This window comes from Myxine glutinosa, chromosome 2 (assembly GCF_964187855.1).
Source record: "Myxine glutinosa chromosome 2, kmMyxGlut1.1, whole genome shotgun sequence".
Lineage (NCBI taxonomy): Eukaryota > Metazoa > Chordata > Myxini > Myxiniformes > Myxinidae > Myxine > Myxine glutinosa.
Genome location: NC_136262.1, coordinates 2,152,117 through 2,170,628, shown reverse-complemented (window position 1 = coordinate 2,170,628; position 18,512 = coordinate 2,152,117). Strand labels below are relative to the sequence as shown.

The 18,512-nt window shown below is 46.1% G+C and overlaps 1 protein-coding gene across 2 annotated transcripts in view; it reads right to left on the bottom strand.

Moving 5' to 3' along the window:
* Positions 1-6,345: 6,345 nt before the first annotated feature.
* The window catches only part of DERL1 (derlin 1), a 210,061-nt gene continuing 197,894 nt past the window's right edge, over positions 6,346-18,512 (bottom strand). The window contains exon 9 of one of the 2 annotated variants that reach the window (XM_068108845.2): positions 6,346-7,223. In XM_068108845.2, the coding sequence (XP_067964946.1) occupies positions 7,076-7,223 (148 nt within the window). In that variant the 3' untranslated portion in view covers positions 6,346-7,075. Of the gene's footprint in view, positions 7,264-18,512 lie in introns of both variants that reach the window. The other variant, XM_078772903.1, reaches the window with a different exon arrangement.

Below are 18,512 nucleotides of genomic sequence, written 5' to 3'. Positions count from 1 at the left end.
ATTTGATCTTCATTTCAACAATATTGATAGATAAAGGTGATATAAATGTTTCATGATATTTGTCATATTAAATCACCTTTATCTGGCAATATTGTTGAAATGAAGATCAAATAGCTGTATGTTGAAATATGTTGAAAAAGTCAAAACTTTACATGCGGTGTACTTACTTTTTCACGTGACTGTACATATCAGCAAACTGAATTCAACCACCAACTTTTTTGAGATTAGCGTAGGCCAAAAGGTCAACATAGGCCAAAGGTCAACTACTTTTTTTTAATTTCTAAAATCCTCAATTTTCATCCGATTGATTTGAAATCTGAATAGGATTTGCATAACGGCCTACTGAAACCAACCACCAAGTATTTTGAGGTCAACATAGGCCAAAAGGTCAACATAGGCCAAAGGTCAACCAGTTTTTTAGAATTTCTAAAATACTCAATTTTCATCCGATTGACTTGAAATTTTAATGGGATTTACATATCAGTAATACACACACACACACACACACACACACACGTAGACACACACATGTAGACACACACACACAGATACACACACACACACACACACGTAGACACACACACACACACACATGTAGACACACACACACAGACACATACATAAACATACATGCACATACACACAGATACACACACACACACACACACACACACACACACACACACACACACACACGTAGACACACACACACACACACACACACATGTAGACACACACATGTAGACACACACACACACAGATACACACACACACACAGATACACACACACACACACACACATGTAGACACACACACACACACACAGACACATACATAAACATACATGCACATACACACAGATACAGATACACACACACACACACACACACACGCACGCGCACACACACACACACACGTAGACACACACACACACACACACACACACACGTAGACACACACACACACACACACACACGTAGACGCACACACACACACGTTGACACACACACACATGTAGACACACACACACACACACACACACACACACACACACACACATACATAAACATACATGCACATGCACATACACACACACACACACACACACACACACACACACACACACACACACACACACACACACACATACGACCCAAATGTTGTTATCATTATTTCCAAATTCTCCTGTGAGAGCACGAAAGATTCATCAACCAATAATAAGTGTTGACCGTGTGTTTTTCAAACTTTCCGTTCCTCTCTTCACTTTCCCTTGATTTACCATCTGCATGCCCAGATGTGCACAAACACAAAGTCGTTTTAACAAACTGTCATTTGGAACCTAGTTTATGGCCTAATAAATTTCCCTTTTCCTGGATTTGTGGAATGGCCGAGTTGGAGATGTTTACACATGGAGAGATCGTGTCGACGTTCCCTTGAAAGAAACTTCTTCTTTTGATATGAACAGTGAGTAGCATAGACGCCTTTGTGCAATGTCGACCATCTATTTATCTGATTCATTCATTCATTCATTCTCGAATGGTAGTGATGCTCCTCATGGAGCTGCACCGGAAGCAAAATTGTTATTCACTCCGACATTACCGAGCTTTGTTTCAAATATAAGCTTTAAACATCAAAACGAAATGCTCTCCCATTAACAGCACATGGACGTGATGACGAATAGCATGGACGTGATGACGAATTGCATGGACGTGATGACGAGTGGAGTGGACGTGACGAGTTAGCATGGACGTGACGAGTTAGCATGGACGTGACGAGTTAGCATGGACGTGATGACGAACAGCATGGACGTGATGACGAGTGGAGTGGACGTGTCGAGTTAGCATGGACGTGATGACGAACAGCATGGACGTGATGACGAGTGGCGTGGACGTGACGAGTTAGCATTGACGTGATGACGAATAGCATGGAAGTGATGACGAATTGCATGGACGTGATGACGAAGGGCCTGGCCGTGATGACGAGTTAGCATAGACGTGATGAGTGGCGTGGACGTGATGACGAATTAAATGGATGTGTGAATGATATGACAATGATGACGATTTAGCATGGACGTGATGACGATTTAGCATGGACGTGATGACGATTTAGCATGGACGTGATGACGATTTAGCATGGACGTGATGACGAGCCCATTTTAATCAATCCCGCAAACACTCAAATCGATGGATCAATCATAACCGATAGCAGCCATCGATCTGGCCGTCACGTTGTTTACACTCTGTCACATGTCGGTTGTTTTGGATTCACAGCATGTCACGTGTTGGTTGTTTTGGATTAACAGCATGTCACGTGTTGGTTGTTTTGGATTAACAGCATGTCACATGTCGGTTGTTTTGGATTAACAGCATGTCACGTGTTGGTTGTTTTGGATTAACAGCATGTCACGTGTTGGTTGTTTTGGATTAACAGCATGTCACGTGTTGGTTGTTTTGGATTAACAGCATGTCACGTGTTGGTTGTTTTGGATTAACAGCATGTCACATGTCGGTTGTTTTGGATTAACAGCATGTCACGTGTTGGTTGTTTTGGATTCACAGCATGTCACGTGTTGGTTGTTTTGGATTAACAGCATGTCACGTGTTGGTTGTTTTGGATTAACAGCATGTCACATGTCGGTTGTTTTGGATTAACAGCATGTCACGTGTTGGTTGTTTTGGATTAACAGCATGTCACGTGTTGGTTGTTTTGGATTAACAGCATGTCACGTGTTGGTTGTTTTGGATTAACAGCATGTCACGTGTTGGTTGTTTTGGATTAACAGCATGTCACATGTCGGTTGTTTTGGATTAACAGCATGTCACGTGTCGGTTGTTTTGGATTAACAGCATGTCACGTGTTGGTTGTTTTGGATTAACAGCATGTCACATGTCGGTTGTTTTGGATTAACAGCATGTCACGTGTTGGTTGTTTTGGATTAACAGCATGTCACATGTCGGTTGTTTTGGATTAACAGCATGTCACGTGTTGGTTGTTTTGGATTAACAGCATGTCACGTGTTGGTTGTTTTGGATTAACAGCATGTCACATGTCGGTTGTTTTGGATTAACAGCATGTCACGTGTTGGTTGTTTTGGATTAACAGCATGTCACATGTTGGTTGTTTTGGATTAACAGCATGTCACGTGTTGGTTGTTTTGGATTAACAGCATGTCACGTGTTGGTTGTTTTGGATTAACAGCATGTCACGTGTTGGTTGTTTTGGATTAACAGCATGTCACGTGTTGGTTGTTTTGGATTAACAGCATGTCACATGTCGGTTGTTTTGGATTAACAGCATGTCACGTGTTGGTTGTTTTGGATTCACAGCATGTCACGTGTTGGTTGTTTTGGATTAACAGCATGTCACGTGTTGGTTGTTTTGGATTAACAGCATGTCACATGTCGGTTGTTTTGGATTAACAGCATGTCACGTGTTGGTTGTTTTGGATTAACAGCATGTCACGTGTTGGTTGTTTTGGATTAACAGCATGTCACGTGTTGGTTGTTTTGGATTAACAGCATGTCACGTGTTGGTTGTTTTGGATTAACAGCATGTCACATGTCGGTTGTTTTGGATTAACAGCATGTCACGTGTCGGTTGTTTTGGATTAACAGCATGTCACGTGTTGGTTGTTTTGGATTAACAGCATGTCACATGTCGGTTGTTTTGGATTAACAGCATGTCACGTGTTGGTTGTTTTGGATTAACAGCATGTCACATGTCGGTTGTTTTGGATTAACAGCATGTCACGTGTTGGTTGTTTTGGATTAACAGCATGTCACGTGTTGGTTGTTTTGGATTAACAGCATGTCACATGTCGGTTGTTTTGGATTAACAGCATGTCACGTGTTGGTTGTTTTGGATTAACAGCATGTCACGTGTTGGTTGTTTTGGATTAACAGCATGTCACATGTCGGTTGTTTTGGATTAACAGCATGTCACATGTCGGTTGTTTTGGATTAACAGCATGTCACGTGTTGGTTGTTTTGGATTAACAGCATGTCACGTGTTGGTTGTTTTGGATTAACAGCATGTCACATGTCGGTTGTTTTGGATTCACAGCATGTCACGTGTTGGTTGTTTTGGATTAACAGCATGTCACGTGTTGGTTGTTTTGGATTAACAGCATGTCACATGTCGGTTGTTTTGGATTAACAGCATGTCACGTGTTGGTTGTTTTGGATTAACAGCATGTCACGTGTTGGTTGTTTTGGATTAACAGCATGTCACGTGTTGGTTGTTTTGGATAAAGTGTCACGTGTTGGTTGTTTTGGATTAACAGCATGTCACGTGTTGGTTGTTTTGGATTCACAGCATGTCACGTGTTGGTTGTTTTGGATTAACAGCATGTCACGTGTTGGTTGTTTTGGATTAACAGCATGTCACGTGTTGGTTGTTTTGGATTAACAGCATGTCACGTGTTGGTTGTTTAGGATTAACAGCATGTCACGTGTTGGTTGTTTTGGATTAACAGCATGTCACGTGTTGGTTGTTTTGGATTAACAGCATGTCACGTGTTGGTTGTTTTGGATTAACAGCATGTCACGTGTTGGTTGTTTTGGATTAACAGCATGTCACATGTTGGTTGTTTTGGATTCACAGCATGTCACGTCTTGGTTGTTTTGGATTAACAGCATGTCACATGTTGGTTGTTTTGGATTAACAGCGTCACATGTTGGTTGTTTTGGATTAACAGCATGTCACGTGTCGGTTGTTTTGGATTAACAGCATGTCACGTGTCGGTTGCTTTGGATTAACAGCATGTCACGTGTCAGTTGTTTTGGATTAACAGCATGTCACGTGTTGGTTGTTTTGGATTAACAGCATGTCACGTGTTGGTTGTTTTGGATTAACAGCATGTCACGTGTTGGTTGTTTTGGATAAAGTGTCACGTGTTGGTTGTTTTGGATTAACAGCATGTCACGTGTTGGTTGTTTTGGATTAACAGCATGTCACATGTTGGTTGTTTTGGATAAAGTGTCACGTGTTGGTTGTTTTGGATTAAGAGCATGTCACGTGTTGGTTGTTTTGGATTAACAGCATGTCACGTGTTGGTTGTTTTGGATTCACAGCATGTCACGTGTTGGTTGTTTTGGATTAACAGCATGTCACGTGTTGGTTGTTTTGGATTCACAGCATGTCACGTGTTGGTTGTTTTGGATTAACAGCATGTCACGTGTTGGTTGTTTTGGATTCACAGCATGTCACATGTTGGTTGTTTTGGATTAACAGTGCCATGTGTTGGTTGTTTTGGACTAACAGTGTCACATGTTGGTTGTTTTGGATAAACAGTGTCACATGTTGGTCGTTTTGGATAAACTGTCACGTGTTGGTTGTTTTGGATTAACAGCATGTCACGTGTTGGTTGTTTTGGATTCACAGCATGTCACATGTTGGTTGTTTTGGATTAACAGTGCCATGTGTTGGTTGTTTTGGATTAACAGTGTCACATGTTGGTTGTTTTGGATAAACAGTATCACATGTTGGTCGTTTTGGATAAACTGTCACGTGTTGGTTGTTTTGGATTAACAGCATGTCACATGTTGGTTGTTTTGGATTAACAGCATGTCACGTGTTGGTTGTTTTGGATTAACAGCATGTCACGTGTTGGTTGTTTTGGATTAACAGTGCCATGTGTTGGTTGTTTTGGATTAACAGCGTGTCACGTGTTGGTTGTTTTGGATTAACAGCATGTCACGTGTTGGTTGTTTTGGATTAACAGTGCCATGTGTTGGTTGTTTTGGATTAACAGCATGTCACGTGTTGGTTGTTTTGGATTCACAGCATGTCACATGTTGGTTGTTTTGGATTAACAGTGCCATGTGTTGGTTGTTTTGGATTAACAGTGTCACATGTTGGTTGTTTTGGATAAACAGTATCACATGTTGGTCGTTTTGGATAAACTGTCACGTGTTGGTTGTTTTGGATTAACAGCATGTCACATGTTGGTTGTTTTGGATTAACAGCATGTCACGTGTTGGTTGTTTTGGATTAACAGCATGTCACGTGTCGGTTGTTTTGGATTAACAGCATGTCACGTGTTGGTTGTTTTGGATTAACAGCATGTCACGTGTTGGTTGTTTTGGATTAACAGCATGTCACGTGTTGGTTGTTTTGGATTAACAGCATGTCACGTGTTGGTTGTTTTGGATTCACAGCATGTCACGTGTTGGTTGTTTTGGATTAACAGCATGTCACGTGTTGGTTGTTTTGGATTCACAGCATGTCACGTGTTGGTTGTTTCATGCCGATTGTGATTCACTTTGGTTCATAAACGTTCTTCTTTCCAGGGACAGCAAATGGTTTTTCATCTGTTTTTAAAATACAGAACAAAAACCAAGCAAATGAAAGCAAATGGCAATTTTATAATACATTTCTGGTGCACAAAAAGCAAGTATATAAAAGGACTTGTGGATGACATTTGTGTAGACAAGAGGTTAATGTAAGTCGGTACAACAGGTTTTATGGACAATTTCTAACATGGTATTTGTTATCCTCATACCTCACCATCCTTAACCAGACAAGCCAAAGCGATTAGTGGATTAGAAGGGAAAAAAATATTCAACAGTCAACGATATTCATAATCCCTCATCTGATGATTCCGTTGTTTGTTGGAGACCCTGTCACCCACCACTGCCAATGAAATTGTTTCACAGTCACAGAAATGTGATAAAATATCAAAGTCTCATTCATGTTCCAGTGAAAAAATAACATTGCAATGGTGGAAAATGAACACCAAGAAATACCAATTTTTGGATTATCGCCATTTCATCGTAAGTACCACCACTGGTTTGTTACCGCAGGTAAAATGACAATGAAGGAAACACCAAACAAATCTCGTTTTTAAAAGTTTGGAGTATCGGGGTTCAGGTGGTGGAGGTCTTATGCGCAAGCGCTACATACACTTGCCGCACTTATGGGTGAGATATTTGTCATTGCCACAACGCAAAACTTGCCATTGGAATGAACAAATGTAATCATGAAAACGAGACGAGAGATGCCGTCATGGCAGCAACATGGCGAGGTGTGCACCGCAGGCGCTACGTGGCGATCTCGGGTCATGTTCGAGCTCTACCTACTGTTCCCCCAAGCGTTGCCCGATGCCCCAACCGAGGCGGCCACCCCAACCATGTCCGCCGTCGTCATCGTCGGGTCTCCTTCGGGGTGGAGGAGGTGCGCCAAAACCTCCCATCCCACCTCGTCGACTTGGCAAGAATCGGTACCTGAAATGAAGGCAAACCAAGATATTTCTTTATTTCAAGTCTGAGAAAATTTTGAAAATAAAAAAAAGAAACGAATCACAGTTCAAAAGGTATAACATTTTCAAAAGGTATAACATTTTCAAAAAGTATAACATTTTCAAAAGGTATAACATTTTCAAAAAGTATAACATTTTCAAAAGGTATAACATTTTCAAAAAGTATAACATTTTCAAAAGGTATAACATTTTCAAAAGGTATAACATTTTCAAAAGGTATAACATTTTTAAAAAGTATAACATTTTAAAAAAGTATAACATTTTCAAAAAGTATAACATTTTCAAAAAGTATAACATTTTCAAAAGGTATAAAATTTCCCTTTGATATAATGCCAAATGAGTTTGCCATTAAAAAGGGATCCTTGTTTTTGTTGATGTGGTCAAGACCAAGGAGCTCTGAACAGGAAATGTCAAATACTGATCACAGCAACTGGGAATAAGTTAGCACCCGGTTGCCTGCCGTCATCCAACTCACTCACCGCAGGCAGGTTGGTGGTCTTTTTGTCTTCTACCAACTCCTCTCCGGCCTAGCTCCCCATGCTCTGTCTGTGCTCTGATCTTTGGCCTAACATGATCTCTGACCTTTGGCCTCATGACCCCAAAATATAATCAGTTCATGTTTACCTCATTATACACACCAGCACCAAGTTTGACCAAGATCCCTTCAGCCGTTCTCAAGTTATCACGGTAACAAAAACCTATCGTGGACGGACGGAAGGCCGGACGGACAACCTGAAAACATAATGCCTCATTTGACTTCTTCGGCAGAAGCATAAAAAGAAAAGAAAAATATGTTGGAGCCTGGCTTTTGGCAAGAAACTTTCCTTCCAGTGAGGGACTTTGCTGAACCAGGAACCGGCTCAAAGCAAGGAATATTACCGTGCCGGAGCCTGGCTCTGTCCGAGGGACTTTGTCGCTCTCGAGCCCGGCTGCAAATGAGGAACTTTGTCATGCCAGAGCCCCGCTCCATCTGAGGGACCTTGCTGTGCCAAAGCGTGGGTCCATCTGAGGGACCTTGCTGTGCCAGAGCCCGGCTCCATCTGAGGGACCTAGCTGTGCCAGAGCCCGGCTCCATCTGAGGGACCTTGCTGTGCCAGAGCCCGGCTCCATCTGAGGGACCTTGCTGTGCCAGAGCCCGGCTCCATCTGAGGGACCTTGCTGTGTCAGAGCCCGGCTCCATCTGAGGGACCTTGCTGTGCCAGAGCCCAGCTCCATCTGAGGGACCTTGCTGTGCCAGAGCCCGGCTCCATCTGAGGGACCTTGCTGTGCCAGAGCCCGGCTCCATCTGAGGGACCTTGCTGTGTCAGAGCCCGGCTCCATCTGAGGGACCTTGCTGTGCCAGAGCCCGGCTCCATCTGAGGGACCTTGTTGTGCCAGAGCCAGGCTCCATCTGAGGGACCTTGCTGTGCCAGAGCCCGGCTCCATATGAGGGACCTTGCTGTGCCGGAGCCCGGCTCCATCCGAGGGACTTTGCCACTCGAGAACCCGGCTCCATCAGAGGTACCTTGCCTGCCGGAGCCGGATCCCGGCTCCACCCGAGAAACCTTGCGCTGCTGGGGAATTCTGGTACCAACTGTCAGATAAAAATGTGAGAAAGCCCTTCTTGTTGATCAGTGTATAAAAATTGCCAAACCATTTTGTGATCATGGTATTAGTCACAGTCGTGGCTAAAAATATTGGCACCGTTGCACTTTTTTCAAATAACTCACATTTTCTCTGAAAATAAGTTGAAATTGACAAAAGTATTTTGTCTCCACAATTCTTTATTTCACTGTTAGTATTACAGAACCTTTGTTTTTGATTCAGAACTTAATATATCCTTTTAAATCAGAAAATAAAAAGAAATGGCATTGATAAAATTATTGACACCCTAAACTTAATATTTGGTAGCACGGCCTTTGGACAAAATAACTGCAGTCAAGCGCTTCCTATAGCCATGAATGAGCTTCCTACACCTGTCTACTGGCAGTTTGTCCCACTCTTCTTGCCCCACTGATCAAGTTCTCCCAAATGTGAAGAGTACCTTCGTCCAACTGCTGTTTTCAGATCTCTCCACAGGTGTTCAATGGGATTTATATCTGGAGTCATTGCTGGCCACTTCAGAACAGTCCAGCGTTTTCTCTTGAACCATTCCTGGGTGCTTTTTGAAGTGTGTTTGGGGTCATTGTCCTGCTGCAAGACCCATGACCTTCGACGGAGACCCAGTTTTCTGATTTCATGATTCTCCTGATGGTAATCTCCTGATGTAATGATTCCATGCACACATTCAAGGTACCCAGTGCCAGAGGCAGCACAGCAACCCCAAAACATCACTGAACCTCCTTCATGTTTGACTGTAGGGAAGGTGTTCTTTTCTTTAAAGGCTTCATTTTGTTTTCTGTAAACATAGAGATGATGTGCTTTACCAAAAAGATCTAATTTGGTCTCATCTGACCACAGGACATGCTCCTAAAAGGATTTTGGCTTGTTCAAGTGTGTTTTGGCAAACTCCAGTCAGGCTTTCTTATGTCTCTGTCTCAGCAGTGGGATCGTCCTGGGTCTCCTACCATAGATCCCCCTTTCATTGAGTTGGCGCCGGATGGTGCGAGTTGAAACTGTCGTATCTTGTTTCTGAAGGCCATATTGAATCTGTTTGGCAGTTGATTGAGGTGCTCTCTCCACCATTCGAACAATCCTTCTCTGCAATCTTCGGTCTAGTTTTCTCTTGCAGCCACGTCCATGGAGGTTGGCTACAGTGCCATGGGCCTTAAACTTCCTGATAACATTTCGTACGGTGGACACAGGAACATCATTGTGTCTGTAAATGGACTAGTAGCCTTGAGATTGTCCATGCTTGGCTACAATCTTGTGTCTGAAGGTCAGCTTGAATCTATTTGGCAGTTGATTGAGGTGCTTTCTCCACTATTTGAACAATCCTTCTCTGCAATCTACGATCAAGTTTTCTCTTGCGGCCACGTCCAGGGAGTTTGGCTACAGTACCATGGGCCTTAAACTTCCTGATAACATTGCGTAGGGTGGACACAGGAACATCAAGGTGTCTGGAGATGGACTTGTAGCCTTGAGATTGTCCATGCTTGGCTACAATCTTGTGTCTGACCTCCTCAGACAATTCTCTTGTTTTCTTTCTTTTCTCCATGCTCATTGCGGTACACACAAACACAAAACAGCAGAATTGCTCCTTTTCTCTATTCAAACTGGTTGAATGAGTGATTTTTATATTTCAGGCACCTGCAACTCTCCACAGGTGAGTTCAATTCCAAAGTAAAGGAAAATCACCTGCTTGAAACCTTATTATGTCTAACAACTTCGAAAAGGTGCCAATAATATTGTCTGGGCGATTTTAGGATTTCTGTGTGGAATAAGCTAAAATTTAGCAATTTTTTCAGCTTTTTTTTGTTTTGTTCCACTGCAAACCAAATAAATAAATATGTGGATATGAAAAGATTTTTCCATTTCAACAATTTTCTGGAAGAAATAGAGCATTATTTGAAAAAAGTGCAAGGGTGCCAATATTTTTAGCCACGACTGTATTTGAATTCAAATTCTCCCCTAAACATGACTCTGTGCACTCGGAGTAGCTACGAAGACCTTTGCTTACTGACCTTTACGACAGGAAGAGTAGGGACCTTTGTTTTGAATGCACAAAAAAGCTTGATCCATGATTGGGAGCAGAGCATAACTCTCTCCAGGTCAGTAATTTTTCTTCTTAGCTACCAAAAGGTAGCAATGAATGGTTGGCTGGCAAAATAACCTAAAGGTATGCATATTGTTACGGATCTCGGTTTCGGCACTCCCCTTACCGAGGGGGGTTTAATCCCCTCGTCTATCAGACTGGCCGTCAGAGTCCTGGAGCTATGACGTCACTTCCGGTCAGCGCTGAATAGGGTAGTAGGCCAATTATTCCTATGACCTAATTACCAGCGCCTTCCGGTAAGCGAGGAAATGAGCCCCGCCCGAGCCGCGGCTGTAATGGACACGCCGAGTGAAGCGAGCCACGACTCTGGCCATTAACAAAAGGACTAAACCCGACTATAGCGGTTGGCCGAATCGTGCCACAGGTACTCAATCGGGAAAGGACAAAAGCGATCGGGGAAAGAAAAAACCAAAGTAAGGAATAACAGGTATTTATTCACTATCTACAAAACCAAAACCAAGGAAGAAACGAAAGGTAGGACTGTACAGGAAGAGGAAGAAGCAGATACACAGGGCAACCTTAAAACAGTCTTATATTACAACCCCGGACAAAACAAACAGACTCACACTAACAGGGAATGGCAGGAAGGAATGGCTGTAAGGAGGAGAAGGTTCGAGCAGATGGCAAGCGCAGGAAGGTCCGGGCAAATGCACAGCGTCGAGGTCCGGCTCCAGCTTTACTCGAGTCTGGCTCCGGGTGTTCCGCGGCAGCAGCGAGCGCGTACTGTTGGCACGTCGTCGGACCTTATACGTGGCGGGGGGGTGGGGAGGTAGTCGTTCGCACGGCCGTATGCGCAGTTCAATACAATCGATGATGCAATCTCGCCCAACCTCCGCGCAGTCCGTGCCCTCTCTCTCCTCTCTCTTCTTGGGCTTCTCTCAACAACCGCACTTCTCTCACTTCTTTGTAAAGGTGCCGCGCTTGCGCTTATATAACCCGTGTAGAAATTAAGCCTCGCTTCATCGAGCCACGCCCATCAATGAGCTCAACTTAGCCCTGGTTGGCTCACCGAAAGGGCCACGCCTCGGTCTCGGTGCTCCGCCCCCTTCTTCTCTGGCTTGACCGCGTGCGTAATGGCGTTCGAATGCAGCGAACGCTGCTGGCAAGCAAAGTAACACAATTTGGAGAGAGAGAGAGCAAAATGGACGGAATGGGGCCTATCTTATTGAATTAATGCAATGCAGATTCAACTATTGGGAACAGATCCTTAACTGAAACACATAATAATGAAAACTCTACAGAGAGGTCCTATGGTGCTCTACGTGTTGTACATGGACTAAATAGGGTGCGATCTTTAATAAAGCCAATTAATGGGGATATTTACAGGGGATCATTTATAAGGGAACATTTACTAAAATTTACAAAGTGAAGGTTCTAAAAACCATAACACAGCACTCGTCTCTCCTCTAGGGCCATCCCGGCCCAAAATAACTTTACTTAATGTGACACTCAGGTGGAGGAACCCTCTACTATTAACCTTACCCTTGAGTGCGACAGTTTTAAAACAACTAAGTATATCCCGCCTGCTACGTTGCATCCTACCTAACAGACTCACGCCCACAGAATAACCAAATTGCAGAATGGTCTTCAAACTATACATATACGGTGGGGAGCATCATTTACAAGACTATTTATGTGCACTGCAAACCCAGGACCTGTCTTTTGGGAGACAAAACGATGTTTTGCAAGAGGAAGGAGCATGCACTGCACTGCACCGATACACCATACCCCCCATGCCCGGGGATGCACAATTGATATTGCAGTGCACCCCCGAGCACAAGAGCATTACAATTCACCAAAGCACCAAAGCACCAAAAGCACGAAAAGCACCATCCAGTGCTCATTCCACACATGTCATCACATTTCAATAAACAACAAACTGATGACCTTGTTTCTTGCTTCCCCTGCTCTGCTGGCCGATGTTTCCTGATGTTGTCGTTCTTGATGTTGACTCTTGTTTGCTTGCGGCCTATTTGAGGATAATAAAAAGGCACAACGCGTCCGCTGTTTTTATTGATGGCCAACAGGGGCCAACTAAAGGTGGTCCACCTGTATGGCAAAGGGGGCCACCTCACCGTGGTCCGCAAGCAAACTTTTCTCTGGCCATCATGGCCGGTCCCAGCAGAGAGGCCAGGCCCTAACACGTGGGGTCCATCAGTGTGGTGCTTGGCCACAAAAACGTGTGGTCCATAAAGTGGTGCTCGGCCGCAAGTTGTGCGGTCCATAAGGTGGTGTACCGGTCCAGGCAGGCTGTGCAGCGGCGGCTCGGGTACACAAGTGCGGCTACCTGCGCACTCCCCCAGGACCCAATAAGAACAAGCCGTGAGTGGGGAAGGAAAGGACACAGCAAGCATTGGAGCAAGGTCGCAAGGGTACACATCAAAACAAGGTAATGCAAGGTGACGTGCGCATGGGAGCGAGCAGAGAAAGCTCGTCCCTACTGTACGTCACCAACCCCCCCCCCCCCCCCCCCACCCCCCGTCACCTCCCCTACCCTTGCCCTTACCCCGTATTTACAAAATTCTACACATTTACCAATTCCGTCTCTATTGTCCTGTCTTCCCCATATCTCCCCTAATACCAAATTTGTCCACAATCCCTCTAACCAAATTTGCCATCAAGCCCAATTTCTCATCAATTCCTCCTAAGGAGGAAGAGATGGAACAACAGGCACACTGTCATGCTTACGTCATGATGCGTCTCACCATTCCAAACAGTTGCACAAACCGGTGGTGTGGAGTCTTGTCACCCCGGTGAGTGGATGTAGATGGTGCGAAGAGATTTTCTCCTAACTACCTTCTAAATGACTTTAACGCACTTACTCTACCCGGGGTCTTTCCCTGCAAAACCATTGGCCATCTTACACTATGTGGTTCTAAGAACCAAACTCCCATTGACCAAACTGTGGTGCTCACCAATTTGGGGTCTCACTCCCCCGATTCTTCACCCTGTGCCTTCGCACAATTTCCGGGCTGGGTCGTGTGGTGCTCCCAGCAGGTCCGCTCACCTCCGCCACTGGAGTTGTCTCTGAGCTTTCCTGCTCCTTACCCTAACCTACCTGGGGAAGGCCCTCTGGCGCTCTCACCCCACTACCGCCCTCTCTGGCGTCGGGCTACCTGGGTCTGTCCTCCGGATCCTCGGGCCCCATTGAACAACTCTACTGGCTCCCAGAGCCTACCTGCGGCCTCACCTGGCCGACAGACTAACAGTGGCGGAGTGCCCATTAAATTACACTCACTAACAGGCCACACACCCAGCCAATTGACTCCACTAATGCACCCATCCAACACTCTGTGCAACTACTCGCACCACAGATGCCAATATCCAACCACAATTTTACCTACTCCCTCTACCTACTTTTAAACTACCCTCTCCGGGTATTCGTGAAGGGGTCCATCTTCCCCATCCACTCCTTTCGCACCAACCACTCCACTCCACGTATTCCACACTACTCACTCCACACCATCCATTCCATACTCCATTCCATCTATTCCATACTCCATTCACTCCATGCTTCATTCACTCCAGACCATCTATTCCATACTCCACGTATTCCATGCCATTCATTTCATCCAACCATTCTCCATACACCTGTGCTTCACCTGCACACCTGTGCCCACACACCTGGTGTCACCTGTACACCTGGTGGCACTTGCACCCGTCTCTCCTCCAGGACCATTCATTCAATACAACTCACAATCACACCTTTCATCATACTCTGCTCAATGCACAATCATGCCAATCATCATGCTCACCACAAAGAACTTCCTGCACACACACTGCATCACTAAGCTGACTACTCCCTTCTGAAACTCGCGCTCCCCAGTCTTCCCTTATACTAAGCGCTCCCACGTCATTATAATCCACTAATCTGCTACGTCCCCTCTACAGGTACATGTCGCTACTTAAATCTAACATTACCTATTGTCATTTTTTCCCTAAATTCCTATCAATTTATCCTAACCCTCCCAGGCTAGTTTACACAGCCAAACCCCCATAAACTATTGCTCATGTGCCCTGCAGGATGGGAGGGATGGCATAGTTGCCATCCCTCCACATAGGGCATCTCCCATTATCAATTTTGCCCATCCAATTTTCCCAATCAAATTTGCCAATCATTACTGCCAATCATTTTTACCCATCAAATTTGCCAATCATATTCACTATCCCTACCAAATGTCCATTAAACTTGAGCCTCGGTGCGTCATTACATTTTCGAAGCTCGGCTTCGCAAAGCCGAGCAATGAATGCGGGTGGTTTGGTCTCCTGCGGTTGGGTCCGTCCGGCATTCGGTTCAGGGAGTAGGTTTGGTTGGGCCAAGGTTCAAGGCACCATCCCTACGCGGGGGCTTTCGCTCCCATGCGCGGTGGGCCAACCTTGCCCGGGTGGAGTGCCGCCACCACAAGGGGGCGCTGTTCCGACCCCTCCTACGTCCCCTCGAACCGGGCCGGTCGCCTTGCCCGGCAAAGCGTGGACGCGACCGTGCAGGACGGGACCCGAATCGTGCACGACGCTCCGAACAGGAGCGACGCGACACCGATCCTCGCCGGCTCCCGCAGCCCACACCGCCCGGCACGGACCGGGAGCTCGCGTCGGCTAAACGTCGGTCCAAACGCTGCCCCGTTTAAGGTCGATGCTCCCCATACATGCTCACACCACTCGTTCCTTTTCCTCCTCACACATCCAGGTGTATCCATACACTTCGTTATTGTACTTGCTCGTGCATTCTCTTTCGCTCCATACTCAGGTCTACTCATAACGCTCACCACACACTTTCGCGCCCCCATTCTCTTCGCACACTCTATTATCACGCACACCTCCATTCCACACCTCTCCTCCGTTACGTCCTCCGTAACACTCACCACGGGTGTGCACTCCTGCACATACCCACTCACGCGCTCCGATGTGCCCTCCCGCACACGCGCCACAACCAACACAGGTGTGCCTCCTCGCACCCGCTCCTCATCCATCTCACTCTCCGTGTCACTCTCATCACACATACACTCCGACGTGCATTCTCACTCGCACTCGGTATCACTCCCATAGTCTGTCGTGCACTCTCCCCCGCTCTTGGTAACACACGCACACTCCGACGCCATTTGTACATGCGCGCCGTTCACCTTCACACACCTTTTCCTCACACGCGCGCCATTGCCATCCATAACGCACACCACGGATCTTTTACGAGCGCCCGGGTTACGCCTTGATCCCAAGCCCGCGAAAATTATTTTCGCGGCAAACACCTTCCTGCAAAACCTCTCAGCACCATATACCACCTTACTCAACTGGGCGCTTCTTCCTCCTCGCTCCAACACCACCTGCAAACTTTCCATTTGGTTAATAAGCACAGCATCACAATGCGAATCCAGACTTTGTGCATTATCCACCTCTCCCTTCAATTCCTGGGCTACCTCCGTCGTCTTTTCAATTTCAATTTCGACTATTTGTTTTCCCATTTGAATTAATTCTTTTTCTTTTTCCGCCGCTGCATATGAATTTGCCCTGTCCAATTCGGCGGCCGTCGGGTTTTTCACACCCCGAATCGCGATTTCCATCCCGGTCCACCCGGCTGTGCTTTGCTCCAACTCGCTTTTCCCACACTTCTCAAGCCACGTTACCTCGTCGCATACCCTTGTGTCTTTCCCGCTTGCCATGCGGTCAATGCTCCCCCCACATGGTTTTACGCCGTTTCTCAATTTCTCTCCCAGTCTATTTTCCATTTGTTTATTATCGGCCCTCATTTTTCCCATCTCTCTACTTAACCCCCCAAATTGGTTTCCCATTTCGATTTGGATGACTGCCTGTAGCTGCGCCATGAGGGCCTGCATGTCAAAGCCCGCTGGTACAGCGGGCTCGGCTACCGCGGCCACGTGTGAGGCGCCGCCATCTTGTGCGCCTGCAACCCCCACTGTTACACCTTCTCCAACCTCCTCCTCTATCTCCCACATCTCCTCCCTGGGGTCCTGGGTCGCCTCTACCTCCTCATTCTCCCCTACCGGCACCCGATCGCCTTGATCATCCATGGCACGATTATAATTTAGTGGTGTTAATAAAAATTTCGGCTGCTCCAAATTTTGACTAAATTTTTTAGATGTTAAAAAAATTTGGTTCGGGTCCAAATCCCACTCCTGACACCAATTGTTACGGATCTCGGTTTCGGCACTCCCCTTACCGAGGGGGGTTTAATCCCCTCGTCTATCACACTGGCCGTCAGAGTCCTGGAGCTATGACATCACTTCCGGTCAGTGCTGAATAGGGTAGTAGGCCAATTATTCCTATGACCTAATTACCAGCGCCTTCCGGTAAGCGAGGAAATGAGCCCCGCCCAAGCCGCGGCTGTAATGGACACACCGAGCGAAGCGAGCCACGACTCAGGCCGTTAACAAAAGGACTAAACCCGACAATAGCGGTTGGCCGAATCGTGCCACAGGTACTCAATTGGGAAATGACAAAAGCGATCGGGGGAAGAAGAAACCAAAGTAAGGAATAACAGGTATTTATTCACTATCTACAAAACCAAAACCAAGGAAGAAACGAAAGGTAGGACTGCACAGGAAGAGGAAGAAGCAGATACACAGGGCAACCTTAAAACAGTCTTATATTACAACCCCGGACAAAACAAACAGACTCACACGAACAGGGAATGGCAGGAAGGAATGGCTGGAAGGAGGAGAAGGTTCGAGCAGATGGCAAGCGCAGGAAGGTCCGGGTAAATGCACAGCGTCGAGGTCCGGCTCCAGCTTCACTCGAATCCGGCTCCGGGTGTTGACTCGTACCGTGGCAGCAGCGAGCGCGTACTGTTGGTACGTCATCGGACCTTATACGTGGCGGGGGGTGGGGGGGTAGTCCTTCGCACAGCCGTATGCGCAGTTCAATACAATCGATGATGCAATCTCGCCCAACCTCCGCGCAGTCCGTGCCCTCTCTCTCCTCTTGGGCTTCTCTCAACAACCGCACTTCTCTCCCTTCTTTGTAAAGGCGCCGCGCTTGCGCTTATATAGCCCGTGTAGAAATCAAGCCGCGCTTCATCGAGCCACGCCTATCAATGAGCTCACCTCAACCCTGGTTGGCTCGCCGAAAGGGCCACGCCTCGGTCTCGGCACTCCGCCCCCTTCTTCTCCGGCTTGACCGTGTGCGTAATGGCGTTCGAATGCAGCGAACGCTGCTGGCAAGCAAAGTAACACAATTTGGAGAGAGAGAGAGAGCAAAATGGACGGGATGGGGCCTATCTTATTTAATTAATGCAACGCAGATTCAACTATTGGGAACAGATCCTTAACTGAAACACATAATAATGAAATAACTACAGAGAGGTCCTATGGTGCTCTACGTGTTGTACATGGACTAACTAGGGTGCGATCTTTAATAAAGCCAATTAATGGGGATATTTACAGGGGATCATTTATAAGGGAAGATTTACTAAAATGTACAAAGTGAAGGTTCTAAAAACCGTAACAATATTGAACTTTGAGACGCCTAGTCTGGGTTAGAATCCCAACCCAGCTATAAACTGCTATACTGGGGTTTCGCAGGCAGGGTGATTCATCAATGTGTCTGCCA